The sequence below is a fragment of the Podarcis melisellensis genome (genome assembly GCF_964234715.1).
Source record: "Podarcis melisellensis genome assembly, chromosome: 16".
NCBI lineage: Eukaryota > Metazoa > Chordata > Lepidosauria > Squamata > Lacertidae > Podarcis > Podarcis melisellensis.
In genome coordinates this window covers 16,633,572-16,659,196 of record NC_138533.1, presented here as the reverse complement: position 1 = coordinate 16,659,196, position 25,625 = coordinate 16,633,572, and the positions used below count along the sequence as shown (strand labels likewise).

The window sequence follows — 25,625 nt, the reverse complement described above, 5'->3', positions numbered from 1 at the left end:
GTACTTTGCAGGCGTGGTGTGGAGCTGCCCCAAAGCTGGTGGGGGTTGAATCCTGCATTTCCTTTGCTACCTTGCAGGGCGGGAAAGCCCAAGTTGACGATGCTGGGGGTGGGCGTGGAAAAGATGTCTCTCTCCCCCCCCTCCAAACTCCAAGGAGGAGGCCAGGAGGGCGGAGCGAGTCTTTTCCACGCCCCCCTCCGCGCGCCTTTCCTTGCGGAGCGCTTCACCTGTGCGGGCGGGGCGGGGCGTCCCGCTCAGCCAATCCGGGAGGGGCTCCTGCTCACCTGGGCGCCGCTGCGCTCCGGCCTTGCTCAGTCGGTTTGTGCGGCGGAGGAGGCAATGGCGGTGGCGGCGATGGGCTGGCTTTGGTGGGGCTGCTTCTGCGCCGGGCTGTGTGAGTAGGCAAAGGAAGTGGGTGCAGGAGGGGCTGGGGGGGGGGCTGGAAGGAACTTCCCAGGTGAGTGGGGCTGCAAGGAGATTTGGGGCAGCCTCCCAGGTGGGGCTCAGGACCAGAGGAAGCGGCCTTATACTTGCAGCCAGACCTCGGGGTCCATCTCGCTCCATATTGTCGACACTGACTGGCAGCGGCTCTCGGGACGCTGCGGAGATCGGACCCGGGAAACTGGCAAAACTCCTTATTTTTTAAAAAATAGTTTTTCTAGTCCTTACACTGACCATTTCCCTCTTTCTCCACTCCTAGCCATTTCCTTGCTGGTGACCTCTTTGGTTGTATGGATGAAATTTCTTAAATATTAATTATTTCTCTCCCCTTCCTCCCCCTGCAAAAGAAACCATGCCTGTGGGTTGTGTAACAGATCGAGCAGACCTTGGAAAGGGAAAGCAAGCAGAGTTCCTGCCAGGCTCTCTCTGGCTCAAGCCAACACCCCACATTTCCCAGAAGTGCTTATTTCCCCCCACCATGGTTCGTTGCAGGTTGTGCCAGCCAGCCATCTTCTCTGATTGTTTACTCAGGAGTAAGAGCCATAAAGTTAAAACAGGAGGGGGGGAGGGATGCTCTCTCAACAAAGTATGCACACCTCAGTTTGCAGCCTGAAACAGGGAAATTGTATTTAAAGCATCTGTGTGAATCCCCTTTTGTAGGTTGGAAAGAAGCCTGTGCAGTTTTGTTAAATACACAGTGTGACCTTTCTTTCCGTTATCTTCTCCAGAGGGATAGGTGTGTGTGTTTGTAGCAGTGCAAGCAAAGGATCCTGGGAACTGCAGTTTGTTCAGGGTGCTGGAGACTGTGGTTCCAGGAGATGGAAACTACAGATCCCAGAATTGTTTGGGGGATACCATGTGCTTTAAATGTATGATGTTGTAGGTCTGCCCCAAGAGATTTGTGGCACCTTAGAGTCACACCTTTTATAATGGTGCTTAGCTTTTGGGGACCACGGTTCACCTCAGTGCATGGTGTGTGATCCTCAGATGTACAGATGTAAAGAGGAGAAAAATAAATGTTGGATTTAAATAGCAGTGGAATATAAAAATACAGTTTGTGACAATTCAATGAGCGCTTAAATGCAGGCAGAAGGACCCTTTAGGGCAGCAGTAGCTGATCATCCCAACATCATATTAGCAATCCTGAGTAAACATTAGGTGAACCTTTGACTGCTTTTTCCCTTCAACCTATGTCCTAATAACAGAGGGTCACGCTCTAGGCATCTGATAAAGTGCTCCCAAGTCCACAAAAACCTCTACACTGTAATAAAACGGCCAATTTTTTAAAAAAGCACTAGACTCTTTGTTGTATATCTTCCTGGATTTCTGCCTTTCTGTGGTCCTTTATCTTTTGTTCTGAAAGTTATTTGCTTTTTGAGTCTATAGAAACTGTACCTTTTTAATATCAATTCAGCTAAATTTACTCACACAATCGCCCATTTCTTTTTTGGCTTCAGATAAATGGATGGATAGATTACACAGAGCTGAGTTCGTGTTTAGATAGTGATGCCATGTGAGTTCGTAGAACTTCAATTGTAAACTTCCAAAGGTGTTTCGGTTTTTCTCTCTTGGTCGCTGAAGCCTTAAAATGGTGGTTGCCCTGCGTGCTTCCAAAAAGAGAGAATTTATTTCCTTGTTGAATCATGGTTTGAAAGTTAGACTTGCTGTTCCTTTCGTTCTTCCCTGTGCTGGTATGTGCACAAATATATTTAATTCTCGAAGGGTTGGCCTTGGGAGAGGTTTGGAGGAGTAGATTGCTTTGCTATTCCTCCTTCTTTAGGCCTAGGTCTCCTGGTGTGTGGTGTTGGCACCAAAATGTACTGTTTTCTTCCCAAGCTGTCTCTTGCTAATTTCCTTCGCAAGCTGGAATTGCAGACGCAACAGGTCTGTCTTGGCTGTTGCTTAGTATGTACAGCCCTGAATTTTATACTCTGTTTCTTCTTGACAAAATGATTGTCAGGAGGAGGTGTAAAGGCAGGCAGAATCATGTTTCTGTGTTCTTTTAAACCACACCCTGGGATTTAATGAGCGGTGAGCTGGCAGGGTGCCCCATGCCCTGATCTATCCATTTCAAGCTACCCAAACAGGTCCATCTTGCACTGGGCTTTAAAAGCTTTTAATAAAGGCGTGATCTGTTCTGAGGACCTGATGCCTGTTATCTGTTGGCTCAGAGACTCCTGCTGAGTGCTTTTGCAGCGGGTGTGTGTGTATGTGTGGCATAGTTATTGACCAAAGAGAGAGAGCAAAAGCAAAGATCAGTTTTAGAAGCAACCAAGGGGGTGCTTGTAAAGTTTCTGTATATTCTGGTTGGGGAGATGCTGGAAAGGCGACTGCAGAGGGCTCTCTTAAATCTGGAAGAGATGAGATGTGGAAATTGAGAATTATTTCTTGAATGCTGCTTTTTGGATCTGGTTGCAAGGTGTTGCTATTGGTAGACAAAGTCCTTAACGACTTGGGACTGATTTAGCTGTGAGATCGCCTTACCCCATATATGTTCATGCAATTCCTACAGTCTGCAGAACTGGCATTTTTACAGGTACTACATAATACCGCATTTGTAAGAAATCGATCTTTTACTGCAACACCATCCACACTTTGGAACTCCCTGCCTATGTAGGCAGGGGCCTTCCTGCGCCTGCTGCAAACATCTTTGTTTACACATTCCTACCCAGATACATAGAATGCTGGTGTGTTTTTAGTTCATCGCTGATTTTAACCTTTTGAGTGTTTTATTTGATTTTACAAATACGGTAGTTTTATTGAGTGATTCTTTTTGTAACCTGCTTTGGGATTTATTTATTTTTTTAAAAAACAATCAGGCAGTATACAAATTCTGTGAAATAAAAATAAATAAGTAAAATAAACATATAATCCTCAATCGGGTTTGCAGGCAGGGAATCAATTAAAAACATTTGGAGTAGTTTAAGATAATCAGAAATCCTACAATGATCTTTTGTTAAAAAGGAACACACAAGCGGCATCATAGGAAAGGTAAAAATATAACAGCAATAAAATGGTTCTGCAACCAACAGTTGCTTGTGATAAAATTTAAGGTATTGGGAAACTACAAAAGGATGGGGCAACTGAAAGAGTCTTTTGCTGGCCTCCAGAGTAGGCCACAGGCTGGGGAGTATCATTCCATCAACAGGATGATTGCCAGAAGCGAAAAGGTCTGTTCTCAGATGACCAACCTCTTGAGCTCTGAAGGCCAGGAAAATGTGGAGCAAGGACTCCAGCAAACGACTTCAACACTTGCCCAGAACTAGAAGCCAGTGGAGTTGTTTTAGACTGGCAGAATGTGTCTTTTCCACCAGTCTGTGTCAACAGCTGCATTCTGGGCTCACTGGTGATTCTGAGTAGACCTTGAAGCACCTTCCAGAGAGAAAAACAAGTAATTGATATTATTTTTACAGGACGTTTTTTAAAGACTTCAGGGTACCATACTCTGCCTGGCAGTGGGGATGGGTCACTGGAGTCTGATGCCATTCTCAGCCTCCTCCTACAGCCTGACCCCAAACTCTAGAGCAGGCTTTGGCACCCCTTACTTCTAGGAAGCTCAAACAATGGCAAGGAAGCTCGTCCATCTTTTGTTTTGCTCCAAACATCTGACTATTAGGTGTAATGTTAATCTGCGAGGGCCAGTGTGGTGTAGTGTTTAGTGTTTGGACCAGGATCTGAAAGACCAGGGTTCTAATCCCCACTCGACCAGGAAGCTCACAGGGTGACTTGGGCCCATTCCCTGCTGCTCAGCCAAACCCTACCTCACAGGGTTGTTGTGACGGTAAAATGGGGAGGAGGAAAAAAGCTGTGTATGCCACCACCTTGAGCTCCTTCGGCATAGAAATAAACAAGGAAATAATCACAGAATTGTAGCATTTGAGAGTCACCTAGTCCAGCCCCCCTCAATGAATGTTAAAATATAAAACAAAGCAGTCTGATGATTCATTCATTGAAAGAGAAACGCAATGTGCCTGTGGTAGGTAAAAATGGCCAGGTATACATGACCTCAGCAAGCCTTACGGCAACCCTATGAGGTCAGCCAGTTCACAAAGGCCATCCCGCCCCACTTTTCAGTCACAATTCCTCCTGCTGCTGCCTTCTCAATATCCCTTCCGGTCCTTGGAGGTGTGGCCCTCTCCGCTGGTGATGGGCAAAGGATTTTTCAGAAGGAGTGAAAACCTGTTTGGGAGACTAGGCTATTATTTCCAGAGGCTCATGTTGGGATAGATTCCTTCTGTCCTTTACAGAGGAAGTGAGTCTTTTTTCTGTGTTTTAGGTGTTTCCCCAGTATGGCTCACGCATTCTTTAGTCAGGCAGCACGGCAGTTTTCTGGGGTTATGTAGGATGAATGTAAAACTACAGGGACTCAACCTGCACTAGTCTGGTGCCCCCAGGTGTTTTGGGCTGCTGCCTCCAGCCAGCTTGTCCCTTTTGGACTACAATTCCCATCAGCCTCTCCCTCCCTTTAGGAGGTAGTCCAATGCAGTTGTTGCTGGCTGGGTTTGGTGGGTGATGTAGTCTAATAAAGCATCTGGAGGGCACCATTTGCTATGCTTATAGTTGAATTTCTGCCATATCTAGTGGTTTTCTTCATCTTGGAGAATGGAGAAGAATTGGTGCCCAGGATTATGTTTGTGGCTCTGTTTGGGGACAGAGTGTGGAGTTGCATTTAGAACAGAATATAAGAAGAGGCTGCTGGATGAGGCCACAGTGGTCAACCAGATATCTCAGTGGGACCTGTTTGTCCCACAAACAGGGCCCAAGCACAAGAGCAAATATCCTGTCATGCCGTTTCCAGCAACTGGGACTCAGAAGTATTGCTTGGCTCCAACCATGGAGGCAGAGCCTGGCCATTGTGTCTAGTAGCCATTGATAGCCCTTTCCTCTCCTCTCCACCAATTTGTGAATTTGTGCAATCCTCTTCTAGATCCATCCAGGTTGGAGGCCATCACTGCCTCCTGCGGAAGTGAGTTTCATAGAATTACGTTATTCCGTCCTGAATCTTCCAACATTCAGCTTCGTTGGATGTTCACAGAGAGAAAAACACTTTCCTTCAATTTCTCAATGCTGTGATAATTTTATAAACTTCATTTCTAACTCGTCTTTTCTCTGAACTAAAAAGTCCCAAATACAGCAGCATTTTCTCATAAAGGAGTTGCATTTCCTGGGTCGTGACTCTCCTCAGACTTACTCCTCTTCTTCCTTGCTGGTCCAAGAGGTTGGATCTATTTTAAATAAATAAATAGCCTGGGTTGGACTGTTTAACGCTGTGGATTAATTATCTACCAAACTCCACTGTTGCAATTGAGTCTGGGGAGGGTTGTTTGGTTGTTTTTTACACAGAGAAGGATCCCCCCTCTCTCACTCATTGTGGGCTGTATCACTGATCAAATATTTGAGCTGGTCTTGCCAGGGTTGGACCATTATCTTAGAAAGCCCACCCCACCTATCCAGTACAGCAGGCACATCCCACTCCCAAGAGATTGCGATCTACTCCCAGTATAAAATAACTGGCAGTGATCTACCCATTGTCATTGGAGGGAGAAGGAGCGTGTGTTTCTTAGGGAGGATCGCCCAGAGTTGTTGAGCTGGGGGGGGGGGGAGGAATGAGAAAATACGTTCACCACAAACAGCAACAATCACTATTGCACACAGCACTACAGCAAGCATTACTTCCGCATTCCTAATACTTCGCAGGAGGTGGGAACATTACTTGCCCACGATCAACCACGATAACGCGTGATCTACTGGGGACATACAGCAGATCTACCTGTCAATTGTGGTTGACTGTGGACATCGCTGCAATACAGCACCCTGCACTATGCATTTCTAGAATAGTGTCATGTCACTTTAAGCACAAAGAACCCTAAGAAATGTAGTTTGTTAAATTTGCTGAGGGTTGTTCCCCTCCCAGCGCTACAGTTCCCAGTGTTCCCTTGGAGGAGGGATTGATTGTTAACCCACTCTGGGAATTCTGCGGGCACATCCACACCGTATGTGTAAAGCACATGACTACCTCTTAAGAATCCTGAGGGCTGTAGCTTACCTCTCACAGAGCTGCGATTTGAAGCGTCTTTTAAAAACTACAGTTCCCAGGAATTCTTGTGGGGGGGGGCAGGGGCTATGTGCTTTAAATGTATGGTGTGGATGTCACTTAAGGAATAAAAATATCTCTCTACAAAAGGTCTTCTATTGTCTCCATTTTCCCCCTAACTAAATAGCCTCAGGTGTATCCCCACCCCACCCCCTCCGCTTCAAATTTGTTTAAGGGCTGACTGATCTTCCATTGGATCTGTCCTTAGTAGCCAAGGGACCTTCCAGCTGAGTTAACATTGTTTATGTTCCTCCCCTCCCTTTAGGGATCCTTCCTTCCCATTTGGATTCAGTTGTTTGTGCAGTTTCCTGGTGCTTTTAATGGGTGTTGAGTACCGTATGATTGCATCTGGGGGCGCGCGATTACATTCTGGGGGTGCCGCATATGCACAAAAATGTGTATAATGATAATTGAACCCAGAACCATCTGCATCCAAAGCAGATCTGCCCTACCCCAGAGCTGTATACATTCCCCTTGCCTTTTATTGCCCAGGGCATCGAGCAAAGCAGTGAAGCTTACTGTGACTCAGCTTTAAAACCCAGGCTGGGAGTTTCATGCTACGACCCAAAATCAAAAGTACTTTAATTGACTATGAAAGGCAGAACAAACCCTTTCCCAAACCTCGGTGACTCTCAGTGCTTCTAATGCCATGAAAGCATGAGGATGCGACTCTATAAAGTCGCTGTCGGAAGGAGTTTTAAACTCTGGGGAAACTGGTTTCGAAGGCTTAAATGAGTACTCCAAGAAGTCCTGTCAGGGCACCAGGATTGCCTCATTTTTTCACTGTTTTGGTCGTGGCTAATTTAAAAATATTCAGCTCTGTAAAGGAAGGGTTTGTAGGGCAGCAAAGATGGTTAATGGGGAACTTACGGGGGTCTTGCTGGGGGTCTTCCAGCTTCCATGCTGGTCCTCATCCCTGAGGTAAATCCCTACCATAGGGATTACCTTCCAGTTTCCAGGGGACCACCTGCTGACAGCTACAAATGTACGCTAAATGAAGTGATCTATATTTCCTATTAGCCAAGTACAAAGAGATCACCTTTTTTGTTTCAATGACATTTTTTTCCCATTCTAAAATAGTTATACTTTGCCTCTTTGGGGGAAATGCTGCTTCAAGATGGCTGACAAGGTCTTAGGTCAGCCTTTATCCACCTGACACCCTTCAGCAATGTTAGAAACTCAGATATACTGTATAAGCTAGGTGCCAAATGGCTCCTTAAACCAGGGTTATAGTCTCCAAAACGGAATGTCTAGTTGCCATTTTGGGACCAAATGGCTCGAAAGTCGTATTTTTTTCAATATTTTTTCTGGTTCCCGAAATTCATTATGATTGTGCAGATAAAATATCATGGATGGAATTCTACAGGGTGTGTTGTGTTAGTATGTGAAAACAGACAAGATCCAAGGATCCACCTCCAGATGGTGGAGAGGTTAGGCACCATCCTGTAGTTGCCTGGGCATCTTCCCTCCATCACAAGTGGCCATGCGCCTGGCGAGGAATGCTGCCCTTCATATGCTTTAAACTGCAGCTCCCATCAGCCCCAGCCATCAGAGGAGCTGTAGGCCAAAAATGTACTCCCATCCCATGAGTTGATGTAATCCCTTTAAAGCCAGTTACTGACATAGTTTTCTATGTCTCATCCCTCTTTGGAAACTCCTCAGTTCTTTCGCCACAGCTATTTCTTTGTGACAGGGAGTTCCGTAGTTTGTTTTTTTTCCTCAGGATGAGTACAGGCATTGGCTCTGGAGGTACAGTGACTCGGCTGCCCCATTTTAAGCAGATCCAAAGGCTCTAAAATAGAGTAGCCCGGCCTCAAATGTTGTCAATGGGCTACTCTCCTACTATGAGATGAGGAGCAAAGCAGCTGCAAACATTTTTTCTGGGATCCCCCACGCTTGCTTGTTCATGTAAAGCCATAATTTGGCTTGGCATTACCTGTGGACCAGGTCACTGTCTCTAATAACATGGCAGCTCTTCCAAGGTTGCTCTGCCAGACTTTTTACCAGAGACCTTTTTAGCTGGAGATGCTGCTGACAGTATCTGGTACAAAGCAAGTTCTCTTACTACTGAACTTGCGCCTCGCCCCAAAATTCCTCCCTTCCCCTTAACCCTAAATAGATGAAAGGAGCAAGCTGGAAGCCATATTCAAATATTTGACTGTAGGATTTCAACTTAGGTGGTATAATCCTTGTGGTTGTCTCTCAATTTAATCTCTGTGCTAATATCTGTTGTTGGTTCTCCAAGCTGGGCTTTTTTACACCTGTCCCAGTGAATTTGCAAGTTTGCAACAGGCCTTTGTGGGTGCCCTCCCCTTGCAGAAAAGCAGCAGCAAACTGTAGATGTGGATTGTGATTTACTGAGTGACAGCCCTGGCTTCCAGAGGCTCCTGTTTCAAAATCTTGTGAGTTAATAGGTAGCTCTTTTCTGCCTCTTCCTCCACAGTGGCCAGGTCCAAAGTTAACCAGCTGCGGGGAAATGGCTTCTGTATCATAAAATCCCCTTCTAGGGCTTAAGGTCCAGAACTAGTGCCACAGATCACTTGCAAAAGTTGTCTGAGTTTTGCAGCTCAGATGGACACAGTGTTGTTTATGTGCTGTAACTGACTTGCCATGCATCCGCATGATTTTAAACTTACTTCCTATCACATCGGCATTCCACCTTTCCTCCAGGGACCGAAAGGGTCCTCCCACAAACCATTTTTTCCTGGCAGGTTTGGCTGAGAGATAGCGACTGCTGAAAGGTCACCCAGTGAGCTTCATGGCTGAGTAAGGATTGAACGTTGGCCTCCCAGATCCCGGGCCAACAGCAACGCCGCAGTGACTTTTGAAGCAAGGGAAACCATTTCTGATAGGGATGGGTGGATTTAGAGCAACATGGCCCAGCTTCTTGTTTCTGGAATCGTGGTGGGACCACCAGTTTCAAAACTGAAATTGGCACCCTCTGAATCCCTGGGCTGTTCAGGTGTGGCTGTTTGTGGGGTGCTGAGTCACAATAAAGTGCTGTACAGCATTCTTTGCTGGAATCCCCAGTGACCAGCCTGTGGTTTCCTTAAAATGATGCAGTCTAGCTTCTCTCCACTTTGTTTGGGACCCCTCAATGAGCGAAGGGGTTACAGCCTCCTGCCTGCAGATTCTCCCCTGGAAATGCGTGTTTGCATTTGTGGCAGTATAGAGATAATTTTATCTAAGGAATAGATTGCTTTTTTTGGACCTTGTTTTGCCAGAAGCCCCCCCCATCCCCCGCCCGCTTTTAGAACTAAAGCACCAGGCAGAGTTACAAGGCTGTGAATGTGTGTGCCCTTCAAATGGCAACAGAGATTCACTGGTTGTCCACTGACTTCTTTATTCTGTTAAGAACGTTTGGTTTTGGAGAACAGGGTCTCCATTGTGTGCCATTTGCTTGCCTTAGAACCAAAGGACCTTTTGCTCATGTTTCGTGAATGAGCAATGCATCTGTTTCTAAAAGATGTACAGCCCATCCCTATAAAAAAAATGCAAGACAGTTCTGCCAGCCCAATTCTTGTTACATTTTTAAATTTACACACACACACCTGCCAAAAAACCAAAACAAAAAAACCAACAGAAATCCTGAGCAGGATACTTGGGTACAACAGAGCAAAATATTTTAAAAACCAAGGGTGTTGTGTGTTTCTTAGGGTAAGGAAGACCAAGAACGTTTCTAATGCCGTTTAGTGGGATTTAATTTATTAGGTGCATAAGAAACCTTGCAACATTCCTCTGATGAAAATAAGGATGTCCTATCCCATAATAATAATAGTAATAATTTAATTATTTATACACCACCCATCTGACTGGGTTGCCCCAGCCACTCTGGGCAGCTTTCTCTCTCAAACATAATAAAACATTAAACATTGAAAAAAGTCCCTATACAGGGCTGCCTTCAGATGTCTTCTAAAGGTTGGCTCAGGAGTCGCATAACTCCATACCCCCCAACATTTCTCGGGTGAAGATAGGGCTGTCGTAAGGAAAAGGAGGACATTCTGGGATCAAATCAGAAACCAAGACTGCTTCTGTAAATCCTGTAAAACACTCTTTCCGCACCAAATCACAAAATTTGACTTTCATTATGTGTTTTGCTGCTTTTATTTTTTTCCTGTGCTATCTTAATCTCTTTTATTTATTTGAAAAATGCAAACTCTGTTGCATTCCTCCCCCTACCCGGAAAACTGTTAAAACAACAATGTTTACCTAGAACTGAGCACTTTCATGGGCCTGGGGTGGGGCATGGGTGCATTTGGCTTGGGAATTGCTGCCTGCCTGCTAAATTACCTGATAAAAGCAGCTGAGGATGGAAATGAGGTCATTCTGCAGAGCCAGTGGTTTGAGTCAGTTTCTTTTGACACGGAAGTGAAGTGAGTAATGAGTGCGTGGGGGGCGGGGGGCGGGGGGGGGTGAAGCTGAAACTAGCAAAGCCAGAAATTCCACCAGGTGGGTTGAAGACCAGTTAACCTCCTCCTGACTCCTCTTTCTGCTCCATCCATGACCCTTTCTGTGGGAGCCTCTCCTTCCCATTGGCAAGTTATTGCTGTTTTTAAAGTCCCATCCCACCCACTTTCTGGAAGTCAGCAGTGGCTGGCTTATTCATGCTTGAGAGAAGGTCTAAACCACTGAGCCTCTTGGGCTCGCTGATCCAAAGGTCGGCGGTTCAAATCCTTGCAACGGGGTGAGCTCCCGTTGCTCAGTCCCTGCTCCTGCCAACCTAGCAGTTTGAAAGCATGCCAGGGCAAGTAGATAAATAGGTACCGCTGTAGCGGGAAGGTAAACGGCGTTTCCGTGTGCTCTGGTTTCCGTCACAGTGTCCCGTTGCGCCAGAAGCAGTTTAGTCATGCTGGCCACGTGACCCGGAAAGCTGTCTGTGGACAAACACCCGGCTCCCTCTGCCTGAAAGCGAGATGAGTGCCACAACCCCATAGTCGCCTTTGGCTGGACTTAACCATCCAGGGGTCCTTTACCTTTTTACCTTACATGAACCAGTGCGAAGGCTCTGCAATGCTTTTGAACAGAGAGTGCAGAGTGAGAGAACTGGTTTGTTGGAGCACCCTGTCAATTAGAGAGTTGTTTGGAGGTTGAACCTAGATGAACCTTATCATTTTATGTACTGTGGCTTGCCATTGTTTTATTGATTATAGTTTAGAAATTATTTATTGTAACTGTTGAGTGGATTTCTGTTTAACTTTTATATGTTATTATTATTTAATACTTTTCTAATGATTGTTGAATGTTACTTTTTTGATGTAGGTTGCCTATTTTAAAGTTTTATAATCACGTTTTTGTATTGCATTAGATTGTTATAAGTTGTACATTTTTTGTTTCTTCAGCTTGTAAACCGCCTTGAGTATTGTAAGATAGAAAGGGTTAAAATACAAATTAAAAGTGATGATGAACGTTGGCCTTTGACATCTACAATATGTAACTTTTATGCACTACATAAGAACCCAAGCAGAGGCCAGTGGTCCACCTCCTCCAGCATCCTGTTCTCACAGTGGCCAACCAGATGCCCATTGTGTGAAAAATCCCGAGCAGGATCCAAGCACAAGAGCCCTCTCCCGCCCTGTGGCTTCCAGTGACAGGCATTCAGAAATGTTTAATGCTCCCAACTGTGAAGGCAAAGCGTAGCCATCATAGCTAGTAGTCTTCTCCTCTGTGAATTTGCCCAGTGCTCTTTTAAACCCACCCAGGTTGGTGGCCATCACTGCTTCCTGTGGCAGGGAGTTCCATAGTTTAATGATGCACTGTGTGAAGGGGGGTTGTGGTCCAGAATGTCCCAAGAGCGCCAGCTTGGTGAAAGCTGCCCTAATAGAAGTAAATGTACCTGTAGTAGGGCAGGGGAAGGGGTGTGCCCAGAGACCTGGTCATACGGGGGCTGTTTCTGTTTTCATTGAACACTCCTTCATCAAACATGCGTTTGCATCAGGTTTCGCCTTTTCTCTTTCCTTTCCTTCCCACTTCAGATTCCGCCCACCTGTGCCAAGCTCATGTTGCGGTACTAAACCCTGAGTCATAGTATTTACTGCTCTATTCTTCCTGTAGACAAAAGTAATTTTTCTCTGCCCAAGTAAGGCTGGCGACTGTCTTGTGTGTATGAAAGGAAGTTGTAAAATCGTAGAATCGGAAGGGACCTCTCCCCGCCCCCCAGGGTCATCTAGTCCTGCTCCTTGCAATGCAGGAATCTCAACTAAAGCATCCAAGACAGATGGCCATCCAACCTCTGCTTAAAAACCTCCAGCGAAGGAGAGTCCACCACCTTAGAAGCTTGTCTGTTCCACTAACAGACAGCTCTTACCCTCCGAAAGTTCTTCCTAAGCCTTCCCTCTTCCCTCCTCCCAACCTATTTTGTTTAGGAAGTGTCTGCATGCTTTGGGGGGCAGTGGAAGGAAGTTTGTGGCATTTAGGTACGCCGGCTGACCACAAGAATCTGGGTAGATCAGACTGGGGAGGTTCAATCCAGCGTTCCCCATCAAAGGGCTTTCCACATCATGATGATGAACTCCAGCTCCCATCAGCCCCTGCCAGCATGACCACTGGTCATTGATGGTGGGAGTTGTAGTTCGAAAGCATATGGGAGGTGCGAAGTTGGGGGAAGGCTGACTTAGTCTTTAAGCTACTTGCTGTTGTCTTCAAATACTGAAGGGAAATCCTCTCTTAGTACATTGAGAGCAATATCATGCCACTTTGAACAGCCATGGCTTCCCACCAAACAGTCCTGGGAACTGTAGTTTGTTCAGGGTGCTGAGAGTTGTTAGGAGACCCCCTGTTGCCCTCACAGAGCTACAATTACAAAGCGATTTAACAGTCAGTCCCTCTTTGCAGGCAACTCTGGCAGCCGTAGCTCTAAGAAGGGAAGAGGGGTATCTGAACACCTCCCAGCGCCAATAATAATAATAATAATAATAATAATTTATTATTTATACCCCGCCCATCTGGCTGGGCCTCCCCAGCCACTCTGGGCGGCTTCCATAGAAACCAAAAATACAGTAAAATATCATACGTTAAAAACTTCCCTGAACAGGGCTGCCTTCAGATGTCTTCTGAATGTCAGGTAGTTGTTTATCGCTTTGACATCTGCTGGAAGGACGTTCCACAGGGCGGGCGCCACTACCAAGAAGTCCCTTTGCTTGGTTCCCTGTAGCTTTGCTTCTCGCAATGAGGGAACTGCCAGAAGGCCCTCGGCGCTGGACCTCAGCGTCCGGGCAGAATGATGGGGGTGGAGACGCTCCTTAACAAACTACAGCTCTGGGGAATAATTGGTGGAAGCCATGAAGGTTTAAAGTGGCACAATACTGCTTTAAATGAATAGTGCATAATAGGGCCTTGATAACTTTGAAATTTCCTCTTTGCTCCAGGGTCCTTGATATCAGGCCAGTCGAGCCAGGAGACGCTCGTTCAAGTTCCTGAGAACAGCGGTAAGTTCCCAAAATGATGGCTTTTTGGTCAGACCCCGCAGCAGCTTTCCCCCTCCAGACGTGTTGAACTACAATGCCCATCAGCCCCGGCACCTTGCCGGTTGGGCTTATGACTGCCAGCTAGGGCTGATGGGAGTTTGGTACAAAATGGCCGTGTAGACCGAGGGGTTGGAATCCGAAACATCTGGTGGTTGCTAGGCTTGGGAAGGCTGTCCTGTGTCGGGTGCCAGCCCAAGACATTTTGCTGCCTGAAGCGGAGACCAGATGCCGTCCTGGTCCTGCCTCACTTGCAAAAGTTCTGCTGAATTGCTCAGGCCCCGGTTCCTGCCTTCAGCCCTTCTCCCCCTCTGCAAGAGCTTTTCAGTCATCCTGGTAGAAGGAGGTGGCTTCAGTCGGCTGTGTTGCAAGGCCAGGGTGGGGCAAGGTGCCCCCTCTCCTCCACCTGTGCCCCCCAACATTCAAATATAGTAAGGAGCATCTTCACAACTCAGCTCACCGCTTCCACAACAACACACCTGTTTGCTTCCATTCCTCTGGAACGACCCCACAGCAGGATTTCCTTGCCCACAATCCTTTTACCGCTCCCCACAGGAAACTACTTTATACTGAGTCAGGCAGGGGAAGCCCCCAGCCCATCCTTCCTTGTAGTGAGTCAGACCCTTAGTCCATCTAGCTCATGGGCAGCAGTGGCTCTCTCTGGTTTGGGGCAATGGGACATTCACAGCCTTGCATGGGGATTGAACCCCAGGACCTTCTGCATGCAAGGCAGATGTTCTGCCTCTGAGCTCCGGCCCCTTCTTCCCAATTCCTAATGCTTAAAAATGTGGTATTCCTCTTTTCCATCTCTCTCTCCCACACCTTCTCCAATTCATTTTGTCAGCTGGATAATTTTAGAGCCTGGACTTAATAGCACCTCCCACCCCTTTTCAAAACCATGTGTGCTCATTTATTCTCGAAGCGTTTAATTAACACTTATCTTCATTCATTGTCCCCCTCCCCCTCACCATTCCATGCTTTACAAGCTGCTTCTAAAATCCTGAAGTGTTGTAGCAAAAAAGAGGCAAAAGCAGTTTGACTCCCCCCTGATATGTGGGTTGTTTTATTATTATTATTATTATTATTATTATTATTATTATTATTATTATTATTATTTAAGAAAGAGATACTGATATTTTGACAGGATGGTATATATGTGTTGGTGGGTGTGGTGTAGAAAAGGATAACATACCCTTAAGGTAAAGATAATAAAATGACTGATGCTCATTAGGTATGTGCCTAATTAGGGGAGCCAATCAACATTAGTGCTGCCTACCAGGCCAATTCCATGCCAACCGCTATCTTTTCACAATGGCTAATTGATGTCTATTTTTAGCCATGTTTTTACTGTATGATTTTACGTATGCAGATTTCACTTGGGGGATCTATCTCCCTTGTGTTTCAAAAAGTACGGATAAAAAAAGGAAAAGTGTAAAACTAATTCAGATGAGCCTTCCAGTAAGTATTAATGCATGTGGTGATACAAAACACAGCCCATGCTGTTTTCTTTTACATGATGGATTCAGATTTAACAAAATGTTCATCCTTCAAATGACAGCTTGTCCCCAATAGTTATCCTCATCTACTTATCTGGAGCCACAGATATAAAGCCATTGATTTAGTGAATCTTCATCTCAAAAGTGTAAATAGAATACTCCAAAGAATGTCCTTGAGGGAGAGAGAGAGAGACAGACAGACAGACAGAGAGTGCATTTTTTGGAAAAAGCATTCTTCTATCCTTTGCAGTACATGAGAAAACCCTCTTTTGCCAAAATTATAGCCAGTTGTTTCCTGGGGCTTTGGTGCAGTGGCCCTGGGCCTGTTTAAAGGGCATTCTGTTTCGGCGCCCACAACCCAGGTCCCAGGCAACTTCCTGGAGCTTGGATGATGCTTCTTCTGTAGGAACTTGTGCCAGACTCTCCTGGTAATCCATGTGTCCCAATGTGCTGCTTTTCTGCCTTCCCGCTTACCCGTATTCTTCTTCCCCTTTAACATTTCTTTAGAAGCACGACTGCCTTGCAAGGCATACCAGGGCTCCCCAAGGCGTGTGGAGTGGAAATTCCAGGGGGATGGCTCCACAACACTCTTCTATTTTGACGGTCACTTCACAGGTGGGTAGTTGAACTGTGTGTGCGTTCGTGTTTTGGAGGATGAGTTAATTCTAAAAGGGGGCTTTTGAGGTCCTAGAAGATAACTTCTGCTGAAGCTGGAACCCTTTATTCTTATTCTCTTCCATATGGGTCCTACCTGGATGAGTCTTAGGCCATAGGGAGAAACCAATTGGGTCAGGAGAAGTGTACATCCAGGTTCCTTGATTCAAGGCAGGGAGGAGGTTGCCCCTCTTCCCTGTTGAACATCCATCTGCCTTGCTAGGTTGTTTGTCCTGCTGTCTCCTCGTTTCCAGTGTTTGTAGCACCTGAAACTGAGCCTCTAAGGCAGAGTAGGGATGCTGTTGGAGTACCAGCTGCCTAACAGTCTCCCTTCCGGAGCTGGATTTGGCCTTCTTAGTTAGCTTTCCTAGGACCTTTCAAGATCTTCCTACACTGCTCAGATTTCAGCAGGGCTTGTATTTGATGCCAGATATTATTATTATTATTATTATTATTATTATTATTATTATTATTAGGCTAGCTAGCTAGCTTTACTCATGGAAATGACTCACAGTGACTTAGGCGCAATAAAAATACTAGCCAGTTACAGTAAAGGCAATCAGTAAAATCAAAACTCACCCATGCACAAATAAAAGGCAGGCGAGCCATTCCACAAGCAGGGAGCCACCACGGAAAAGGCATGTTCTTGTGCTGCCACCCTCCCTGTGCTGGTAGCACATGGAAAGGGGCCTTAATGACTTAAATGTCATCAGATAGACACCCCTCTTGCCAAGGAACAATCAGAAGCCAATTTTAAGCCTCCCAGTGGATCCTTCGCAGCAGTCTTTATCTGTCTCACACCTAGCATTGGGTGTGGGCAGTGGGGGGCCTACATTTTGTGGCCCTGAAGCTCGATCTGTTATGGGGGGCCCTTTGTAACCAGCAATAAGGTCTGGGTAACAGCTGCTACCTACTTCAATGGGGTCGTTCCACAACAGATCACCTACAAATTTTTCTTTAAAAAAATTAACTACCACATCTCAGATTTTGATTAAAATTGCTGTACTGGATTATCTCACATGTCAAAATCAATAAAGCGAATAAAAAATTCCTCTTCAGGGCTCCTACTAGGCAGAATTAGGCCCTGCAGTTTGATGATTCCACCAGTACTGAGGTAAAATTATCACCACTTGTGCTCAAGTATTCCCTGAAAGAGCTTATTTCTTGGTGTTTTCTCATGCTCTGAGGGCCTTCTTTCCCCCCCCCCACAGACCCCTACAAGGATCGCGTCGTGTTCCATCCCAATGAACTCTTTTTCAAATCGGTGACTCGGAAAGACACGGGCCTGTACATCTGCGAGGTGGTTGACACTTCAGAGGTCTATCGGCATTCCTCTGTGCGGCTCATTGTTCAAGGTACGAAATGTCATTTTATGTCCAGAATCCTTCATGACCCTGACCATTGGCCTCCAGAAGCTCAACAGCCCAACAAGCTTGGTCCAAAGGTCTGTCAGTGCTCTTGTGTCAAGCAGCCCGTTAATGAGGAATTAATTATTTTTAATACATCGACCACAGCAATTGGTAGCCTCACAGCTGGATTACTGCAATACTTTCAGTGCGGAGAGGCCCTTGGGGTTGATTCAGAGGCTGCAGCAGGCACAGAATGTGGCGGCTTAGTTGCTTGTTGGGGGAGAAACAACCTTCAGCATAGAACACCTTGCTTGCAGGATTTGCACAGGCTGCCCATTTGCTACCAAGCCAAGCTATATGTACTAACATACAGTAAAAGGCCACATGCAGCTCACGACCAGCTTACCTGAGAAACCAGATCGCTGTGGTCTGAAGGAGAGTCTCTCTTGCAAGTTCCAAGATCTCAGAATCCCCCTCCACAGAGCAGAGCTGCCCCTGTTCTGTGGAAGAACATTCCTGCCAAGATACGCCAATCAATTCCTCTTCCCTGGGACGTCTGGGAAATTGGAGCTCTGTAAGCGGAATAGTGGGGCCTCCTAACAACTCTTGGCACCCTTAAGAAACTACACCTCCCAGAATTTTTTGGGGGAAGCCATGACTGTCCAAAGTGATATAACTGTGCTTTTAATTTATGGTGCGAAACGGACCTTAGTTAGAAGATGGCAATAATGATGACAATATTATTAGTGCAATATTGAGGAGGTTTCTCTGTGTGTATTCCTCACCCAGATCTAACTAGAGAACACGGAGAATAATAAGAAGGCTAGCTTTTGCCCTAACAAGATGGGATGTTTCCTCAAAGGCAAAAGAAGAGTGGGGTGTTTTCCCCTTCAGAGTCAGGCTTCCCATACAGTGGTGCGCAAGCTTTGCTCAGGTGGCACATAGGAAGCTGCCTGATATTGTTGCTCCATCCAACTCAGTATTGTCTACACTGACTGGCAACGACTCTCTGGGGTTTCGGGCAGGAGTCTCTCCCAGCCGTACCTGGAGGTGCTGGGGATTGAATTTAGCTGATGCTCTACCACTGAACTGTGGCCCTTCCCCTGGTCCGTGATGTGTCTGTAAAAATACAATGGGAAAAAATGATCTAGGGTCTAGCGGCGGGCAATGCAATTGCAACAACAAGCAGAATCCCCCCTGCCCAATTTGTGTATTTGATTTTCCATATTACAATTTACAGTCATACCACAACACCTTCCATAAGTACAAGATTCCCACAAATCTCTAGACTTTATTCCTTCCCCTCTGTGGGTCCCATTGTTAAACTGCATCTTATATGATAATCCGAAAATTTTATATCTCCATTGTATCCATAGTTCTCGTTACATTACAAGTGTTATTGCAATTCCAGTAACGTTTTTAATTGTTTGCAGTGGTCCCCAAGGTAAATTATAAATCTACCCCATTCCTTATTGAAATGTTGGTCTTCCTGATTTCTGATTTTTGTGGTCATTTTTGCCATTTTGGCATAGTCCAGCAACTTGATCTGCCATTCTTCTCTGGTAGGGACTTGTCTCTTCTTCTTCTGGGCTAGCAGCATCCGCGCAGCTGTCGTTGCATACATAAGCAGTCTTTTCCGTTCCTTTGGAATTTCGGCGCCTAGAATCCCTAATAGAAAAGCTTCTTGTTTTCTTTTTGTGTTATTTTAAATATTTTATTCAATTAATTATAAGTCATTTCCCATTAAAAATCGTTTAAGTGATCCACTTAGATCCACCAGCAATTTTCAAGTAGTCTGGGAACCTCTGGTTTAGAGCAAATGAATTTAGAACTGGTGGAGTGCATGTTTTTCAAGTTGTCCTGCACAGCTGCTCGCCTTTCACAAACTAACTGAGCATTCCTGCAACAACAACACCACCTTTGCTTCTCTAACGGACGTCTCTTGGCCTTGCAGTCCCGCCCTCGAAGCCCAAGGCCCAAGTGCCCTCTGTGGTCACCATTGGCACCAAAGCGGTTCTCACCTGCGTGGAGACAGACGGCTCCCCGCCTCCCACCTTCACCTGGTTCAAAGACAACATCCCGATGCCCCAAGACCCCAAAACCAACTCCCTGTTCAGGAATTCATCCTACACGATGGACCCCAAGACGGGGCTTCTGGTAGGGTCTTAAAAACAGGCTCTGAGCTTTGTGAATTCTGCCATATTTTTAGGGGTGGTGGTGGTGGTGCTACTCTGACTTTGGAATTGGGGGTGGGGAGAGAAGAAGAAGGGGGGGACCCGTTGCATTCTGCAACTCATTTTTTATTTTTATTTATTCCGTAACATACACTGCTTGACTGTAGAAAATACCTCAAAGCGCTTACTGCATTATTGGCACTGAGATGGTTACACAGTGTAATTCTGCTCTGGCAAGCTTTTGAAGGCCTTTGGTTGAGAGTCGACAAGTGGGGACTATTGGAGAGTTTGGCAGCCTTGTGTGTTGAAAAATAAGGCGTCCTTGGGCATGAGGTTTGTTGAGAGGGGAGGCCCGTAGTGAGAAATAGTAAGTCTTCTGCTCTCACCACACACACACTAGTCTTTATTTTATTTTACCTTTATGTCCCACCTTTTTCTCCCAAAGTGGCTTTTGTGGTTCTCCCCCCCCCCACCTCATTTAACTCCCCACCACAACCCTTTGAGGTAGGTTACCCCGAGAGGCACTGACTGGCCCTCAAGATCACCCAGGGAGCTTCATGGCCAAGTGAGGATTTGAACCCTGGTCTCCCAGGTCCTAGTCCGAAACTCTTAACCACTGCGCCTCACTGCCTTGCTTAAGGCACCATGATACCACTGTAGATAGTTATGGCTTCCCCCAAAGAATGTTATTTTCAAGGGTGCCGATAGTTTTTTGGAGGTCCTCTTACTCCCATCACTGAACTACCAAGTTTCCAGAGTTGCCTAGGAAGAGCGATTGGCTGTTGAAGCAGGCTGGGAATTGTAGCTTGGCGAGGGGAATAGGGGATCTCCTAACAAGTCTCAGCATCCTTAACAAACTACAGTTCCTTTTTGGGAGGGGGAAGCCAAGGCGTTTTAAAGGGGCCTAGGTTTCTTTGGGAGAACATGAAAGTGGGGTTGAAGATAGTGCCCCATACTAAGTACAAAAAAGGCAAGAAGTAACTGGATTGTTCTGCTTGTGTGCTGTTTTAAATCAAACTATGGTTTGACTGGCATGGGCTGAAATTGTAGATTCTTTGCACCTCCTTCCCCATTACTGCTGGCTTTCTAGTGGGCAAGAGAGATCTCCTGACCCCTGGGAATCGCGTGCTGCTGAGACCCCTCTTTTTCTCCCTCTCTTTCAGTCTTTTGAGCCCGCAATGGCCTATGATGCTGGAGACTACTACTGCCAGGCGGACAACAAAGTCGGGGCCCCCCAGAAGTCCGACACGGTGCGCATGGAGACCAGTAAGTAGGCCCGACTGGTGGTGGGTTGCCTTGACGGCCAGCTCTACTGTTTGGCTATGGAGGGAATGAACACCTGAGAGCAGATCTTTGCAACCTGAACCCAAATGCCTTTACAGATATTTATGAAAAATGCATAAATACATAAATGCATAAATACATAATATTCCAGAGCTTCCCTTATATATTACTTAGGTTTTAGGGGTTTTGGAGGATGAAGGCACTGGAAGCAGTTTACTTAATAATGTTAGCTCTCTCTTTTGTGCCTAAATATATGTGTATCCCAGGAATGATGTTGTTACGGAAGGGGGGGCATGTCTTCTTCACATGGAAAATCAACGTGCCAATTTGCTCAATTTCTCTAGGACTCCATCACCCCTCCCCTGTCCTCCATAATCCCTCAAGTAAGGTGTCAAGACCCTAATCCTGTCAAATCACTCTGCCAAGCCTTTCCTCGGGCAATGCCAGGTGGCAGACTATGCATACATGGACCATTGTCTTCCCATCACCGGCACTCAGGAAGCACTTATCTGCGCATATCTCCAGCTCTGCATATTCCCCCCTCCCTCCTCCATATGTTAATCCGGTGTAACCCAACCTCTCCTTAATGTATTCATGATGTAATCTGTGTAACCCAACCTTTCCTTAATATATTCATGATGTAACTGGGATGTATTTTGCACTGTATTCTGGGACATGGAGGGAGTTTCAAAAGTTCATGTCACCCCTTTCTCGGGGTTCAATCTTGTCTTGAACCTGTTGCGCAATAAACTTGGATCTTCTGTAGTTTGCTCCTGTGCCCGGCTGAGCTCATTTTCTTCCGCAGGGACCCGCGGACACTTAGTCCGACGAGCTGGGTGGCAGAGTAGCCCCGCATCCAGATTTTAGCCGTAACAATGTGAAAGAGTTAATTGCAATTTTAGATTTGACTGGTGTGTTATCGCAGTTGCCCACTTTTCACTTACATTGTATTCATTCAGTGTGTGTGTGTGTGTGTGTGTGTACATACACACAAACAACAACAACATGGCACTAGTAACAGTTGACAATTAAAATAAAAATAGAAGGTGAGATCTAGAAATAAACATAATGGGAGCACATTTCCAAAATCAAACAAAATAAATTAATATCACAAGATTGCAAATTTGTACATTATCCTGTACCATATTCCTCCAGTACATTATAAAAAAACCTCTCATTTCTCAATACTGTAAAGGCATCTTCTTGTCTCCCCTCTGTGTTTCTTACCATCTCTGTAAGCTTAACCATGCATATACTATGTCCCAGATTTTAGTTATGCATTCTCTTGAGGATGGTATTCTCATTTCTGCCCCGCCCCCAATTTTGACAAATGCTGTAACCATTATGGCAGCAAGTTAAGAGATGTTTGCATTAATTCCCTGTCCCCTTAGTGCAGTTTCTTCAACATATTCAGTAAAATTAGAGGGTCCATGGGTAAGGTATAGCCAGTTATTACTTCATTATGTTCTAGTATTCTTTTTATGAATAATGAATTTCTGAATATGAAATTTTGATGCTCTTGGAGGGTGCTTAACATCCCTCCATCATTGTATACAGCCTTGATTGATACTAGGATACGGTGATTTAGAAGGTGCTTTCCACTATTGGGAAAAACGTCAGGAATTTCCCAAGATGAGTTGGCTGAAGTATGGGATTGGAAAAGTGGAAGTAAAATCACGAACAAAAGGATCTTGGTGACAGGGCAGGAATGACAAAAAGATACCTGAAGCTAATCCATTAATTGGCGTTCCAAGTACATTCTAGTATTTGTCTTTGGAAAAAACAGGATAAGGCCGCAGAAGCCCAGTAGGAATGGGGAATTACCAGATAAAGAGGAAAGTTATTACAAGTGTGGGGTGGCACCCCCAAGGCAGTTGGCCAAAGGTGACAACAGGCCTCAGGCGGAAAAAACCCATCATTAGACACCCCTGCTGTAAAGAAAGAAATGAGTAAGAAACAAAATCTCCCTGCGTGTTAGGTTTGCTGCCCCGCTTCAGCCAAAGTTGAAGGAGAAAACCTCCGATGAATTAGAGTCGGTGCAGGGTGTACAGGTGTACAGGTGTCCCCAGACATTGGAGGTTTTGAAGCAGAAGTTTGAATGGAGATCTGCATTGGCTCCCAGTACGTTTCCGAGCACAATTCAAAGTGTTGGTGCTGACCTTCAAAGCCCTAAACGGCCTCCATCCAGTATACCTGAAGGAGCATCTCCACCCCCATCGTTCAGCCCGGACACTGAGATCCAGCGCCGAGGGCCTTCTGGCAGTTACCTCATTGCGAGAAGTGAGGTTACAGGGAACCAGGCAGAGGGCCTTCTCGGTAGTGGCACCTGCCCTGTGGAACGCCCTCCCAGCAGATATCAAAGCAATAAACAACTATTTTACTTTTAAAAGACAACTGAAGGCAGCCCTCTTTAGGGAAGTTTTTAATGTCTGATGCTGTACTGTTTTTAATATTCAGTTGGAAGCCGCCCAGAGTGGCTGGGGAAACCCAGCCAGATGGGCGGGGTATAAATAATAAATTATTATTATTATTATTATTATTATTATTATTATTATTATTATTGCCGCCTGTCAGGGATTCTTTACCAGCAACTCCTGCATCGCACTAGACTGACCCTCAGAGTTCCTTCCGACTCGACAGTTCTATGATTCCATGCTGTTTTGCCAGACTGTGTAAGGTCTTGCAGTGACAGGCTCCTTTTCGGAATTACTGAAGAGCTGAATACCATCTTCCTTTTGTGTGCAGGTGAAGTCAACGTGGGCGGCATCGTTGCTGCTGTGGTGGTGCTTCTCATCGTCCTAGGCCTGGTGATCTTTGGGGTCTGGTTCGCCTACAGCCGGGGCTTCTTCAGCAGTAAGTAGCAGGCTATGTGCTTGTCATCCAATGTTTAGTTTGAATATATATGCAGCTTCCTCCACTGAGGTGGCCTGGCAAGGTTTTCTGGGCTTGGCGTTTGGTTTAATATCCCATGCACTTCCCCAAATAGGCGGGAGCCTGCAGTATGGGGGTGACATTGGACTACCTTACATGGTTGTCGAATCGTGGCCATAAATGACATAGGTGAGGTGCTTGTAAGGCTCTTAAACAATCCTGTGAGGCAGCTGTGCCAGCTGGTGGCTCAGGGGAGCTGTAGCCAATAACCTCTGGAAAGAACCAAGCTGGCAAAAGGCTGACCTAGGCTACAGACTAAACATTTAACGCACTGTGATGAACTTGAAACTGTCATGGCTTCCCTCAAAGAATTTTGGGAGCTATAGTTTATTAAGAGTGCTAAGAGTTGTTAGGAGGCCTCTGCCCCTCTCCCAGTGCTACAGTTCCCATTAAAATTGTTATTCCATTTTGGCAGTTGTAGCTCTTTGAGGGGAATTGTGGGTCTCCTAGCAACCCTGCACCCTTAACAAAAATAGCCAGGCCACGTTCACACCATACATTTATAGCAGTATCCTATCACTTTACACTGTCATGGCTTCCCCCAAAGGATCCTGGGAAAGGAAGTTTCTTAAGGGTGCCCTGTTTCCCTCAGAGGGCTACGATTTCCAGAGCGGATTAATAGTTATTTCATCTTCCCAAATGTGGAGTCTAAAATAGTTTCCAGACAGATGTTTTAGGATTAAAAACTGTTGAGAATCTTCTTTATTAAAAAGTGGTAGCTTTGAGAGCTGCACAGAGGACAAGGTTTCGGCCTAGTCCCTCACAGGAAACTCTGCATACAAGCTGAGAGGATAGCTTTTTAGAGACATGTTACAAAGCATCAAAGCAAGTGTCACAAATATGACCGCAAGCAGTCAGTTTAGATTTGGAACAATATGAAAGGGAAGTCGATCAGCAAATCAGCTGAATGTGACTTTTTGCAGTCTAGACAGTAGAGCATCTGAGGTACTTTCAGAATATACCACTGCATTCCTTCCTTCTCCTTTTCTGAAAAGCTTGAAACATCACATCTTCTCTCTCTCTCCTGTGTCTGACTCCTTTCAAGAAATAGGATAGGAACAGAGTTTACTGGGATTAGTCAAGGGCCCCCAAAGGAAGTCCAAGTAGATCCTAACCCAATTTTGTCTCTACACTGGGAGCTCTGCAAATTGTACGATTCCCAGGATTCTCTGAGGGAAGGCATGACTGTTCAAACGATACAATCCTGCTTTAAATGTAGAGTGTGAATGCGGCCTGGCTGTAGTTTGCTAAGGGTGCTGAGAGTTCCCAATTCTCTTCCCAGAGCTACAATTCCCAGACTTCCCTGAGAAGAGGGGTTGACTGTAAAACCACTCTGGAAATTGTAGCTCGGAGTGGCAAATACGGGTGTTTCTTCAGAACTCTTCAGCATGTTAGTAAACTACAGCTCCCAGAACTCTTTTGGGGAAGGAGCCATGACTGTTTAATGGGGTGTTACTGTACTTTGAATGTATGGTGTAAATGTAATTGTCAGAAGAAGAAGATTTGCTCAAATGATTTGAGGAAACTGAAGTTTGCCTTGTTGGCTAAAGTTTTGTTTTCCCCCTCTTTTTCAGAAAGAAGAGAGTGAGTAGAAGCTTGACCAGTTGGGTTGGCGGCATCGGTGTCTCCTCCACCCTTCTTCCCAGCCCACATTGCCCTGCCTCTCTCATCCCCTCCCCACATATTCCTCCTGCCCCAAAACTCTTATATGTTGGCTGAGGCTTGGGGGGCCACTAGGCTCC

General features: G+C 45.8%; 1 protein-coding gene across 4 annotated transcripts in view; it reads left to right on the top strand.

The window, feature by feature from the left end:
* The first annotated feature begins 84 nt into the window (after positions 1-84).
* The window catches only part of F11R (F11 receptor), a 29,632-nt gene continuing 4,091 nt past the window's right edge, over positions 85-25,625 (top strand). Inside the window, exons 1-8 of one of the 4 annotated variants that reach the window (XM_081893055.1) lie at positions 85-394; positions 13,900-13,959; positions 15,999-16,106; positions 17,357-17,500; positions 19,449-19,651; positions 20,832-20,934; positions 23,698-23,805; positions 25,458-25,467. In XM_081893055.1, coding sequence (XP_081749181.1) covers positions 100-394; positions 13,900-13,959; positions 15,999-16,106; positions 17,357-17,500; positions 19,449-19,651; positions 20,832-20,934; positions 23,698-23,805; positions 25,458-25,467 — 1,031 coding nt within the window. In that variant the 5' untranslated portion in view covers positions 85-99. Of the gene's footprint in view, positions 395-2,014; positions 2,133-13,899; positions 13,960-15,998; positions 16,107-17,356; positions 17,501-19,448; positions 19,652-20,831; positions 20,935-23,697; positions 23,806-25,433; positions 25,468-25,625 lie in introns of those variants that run through there. The other 3 variants (XM_081893054.1, XM_081893053.1, XM_081893056.1) reach the window with 3 other exon arrangements.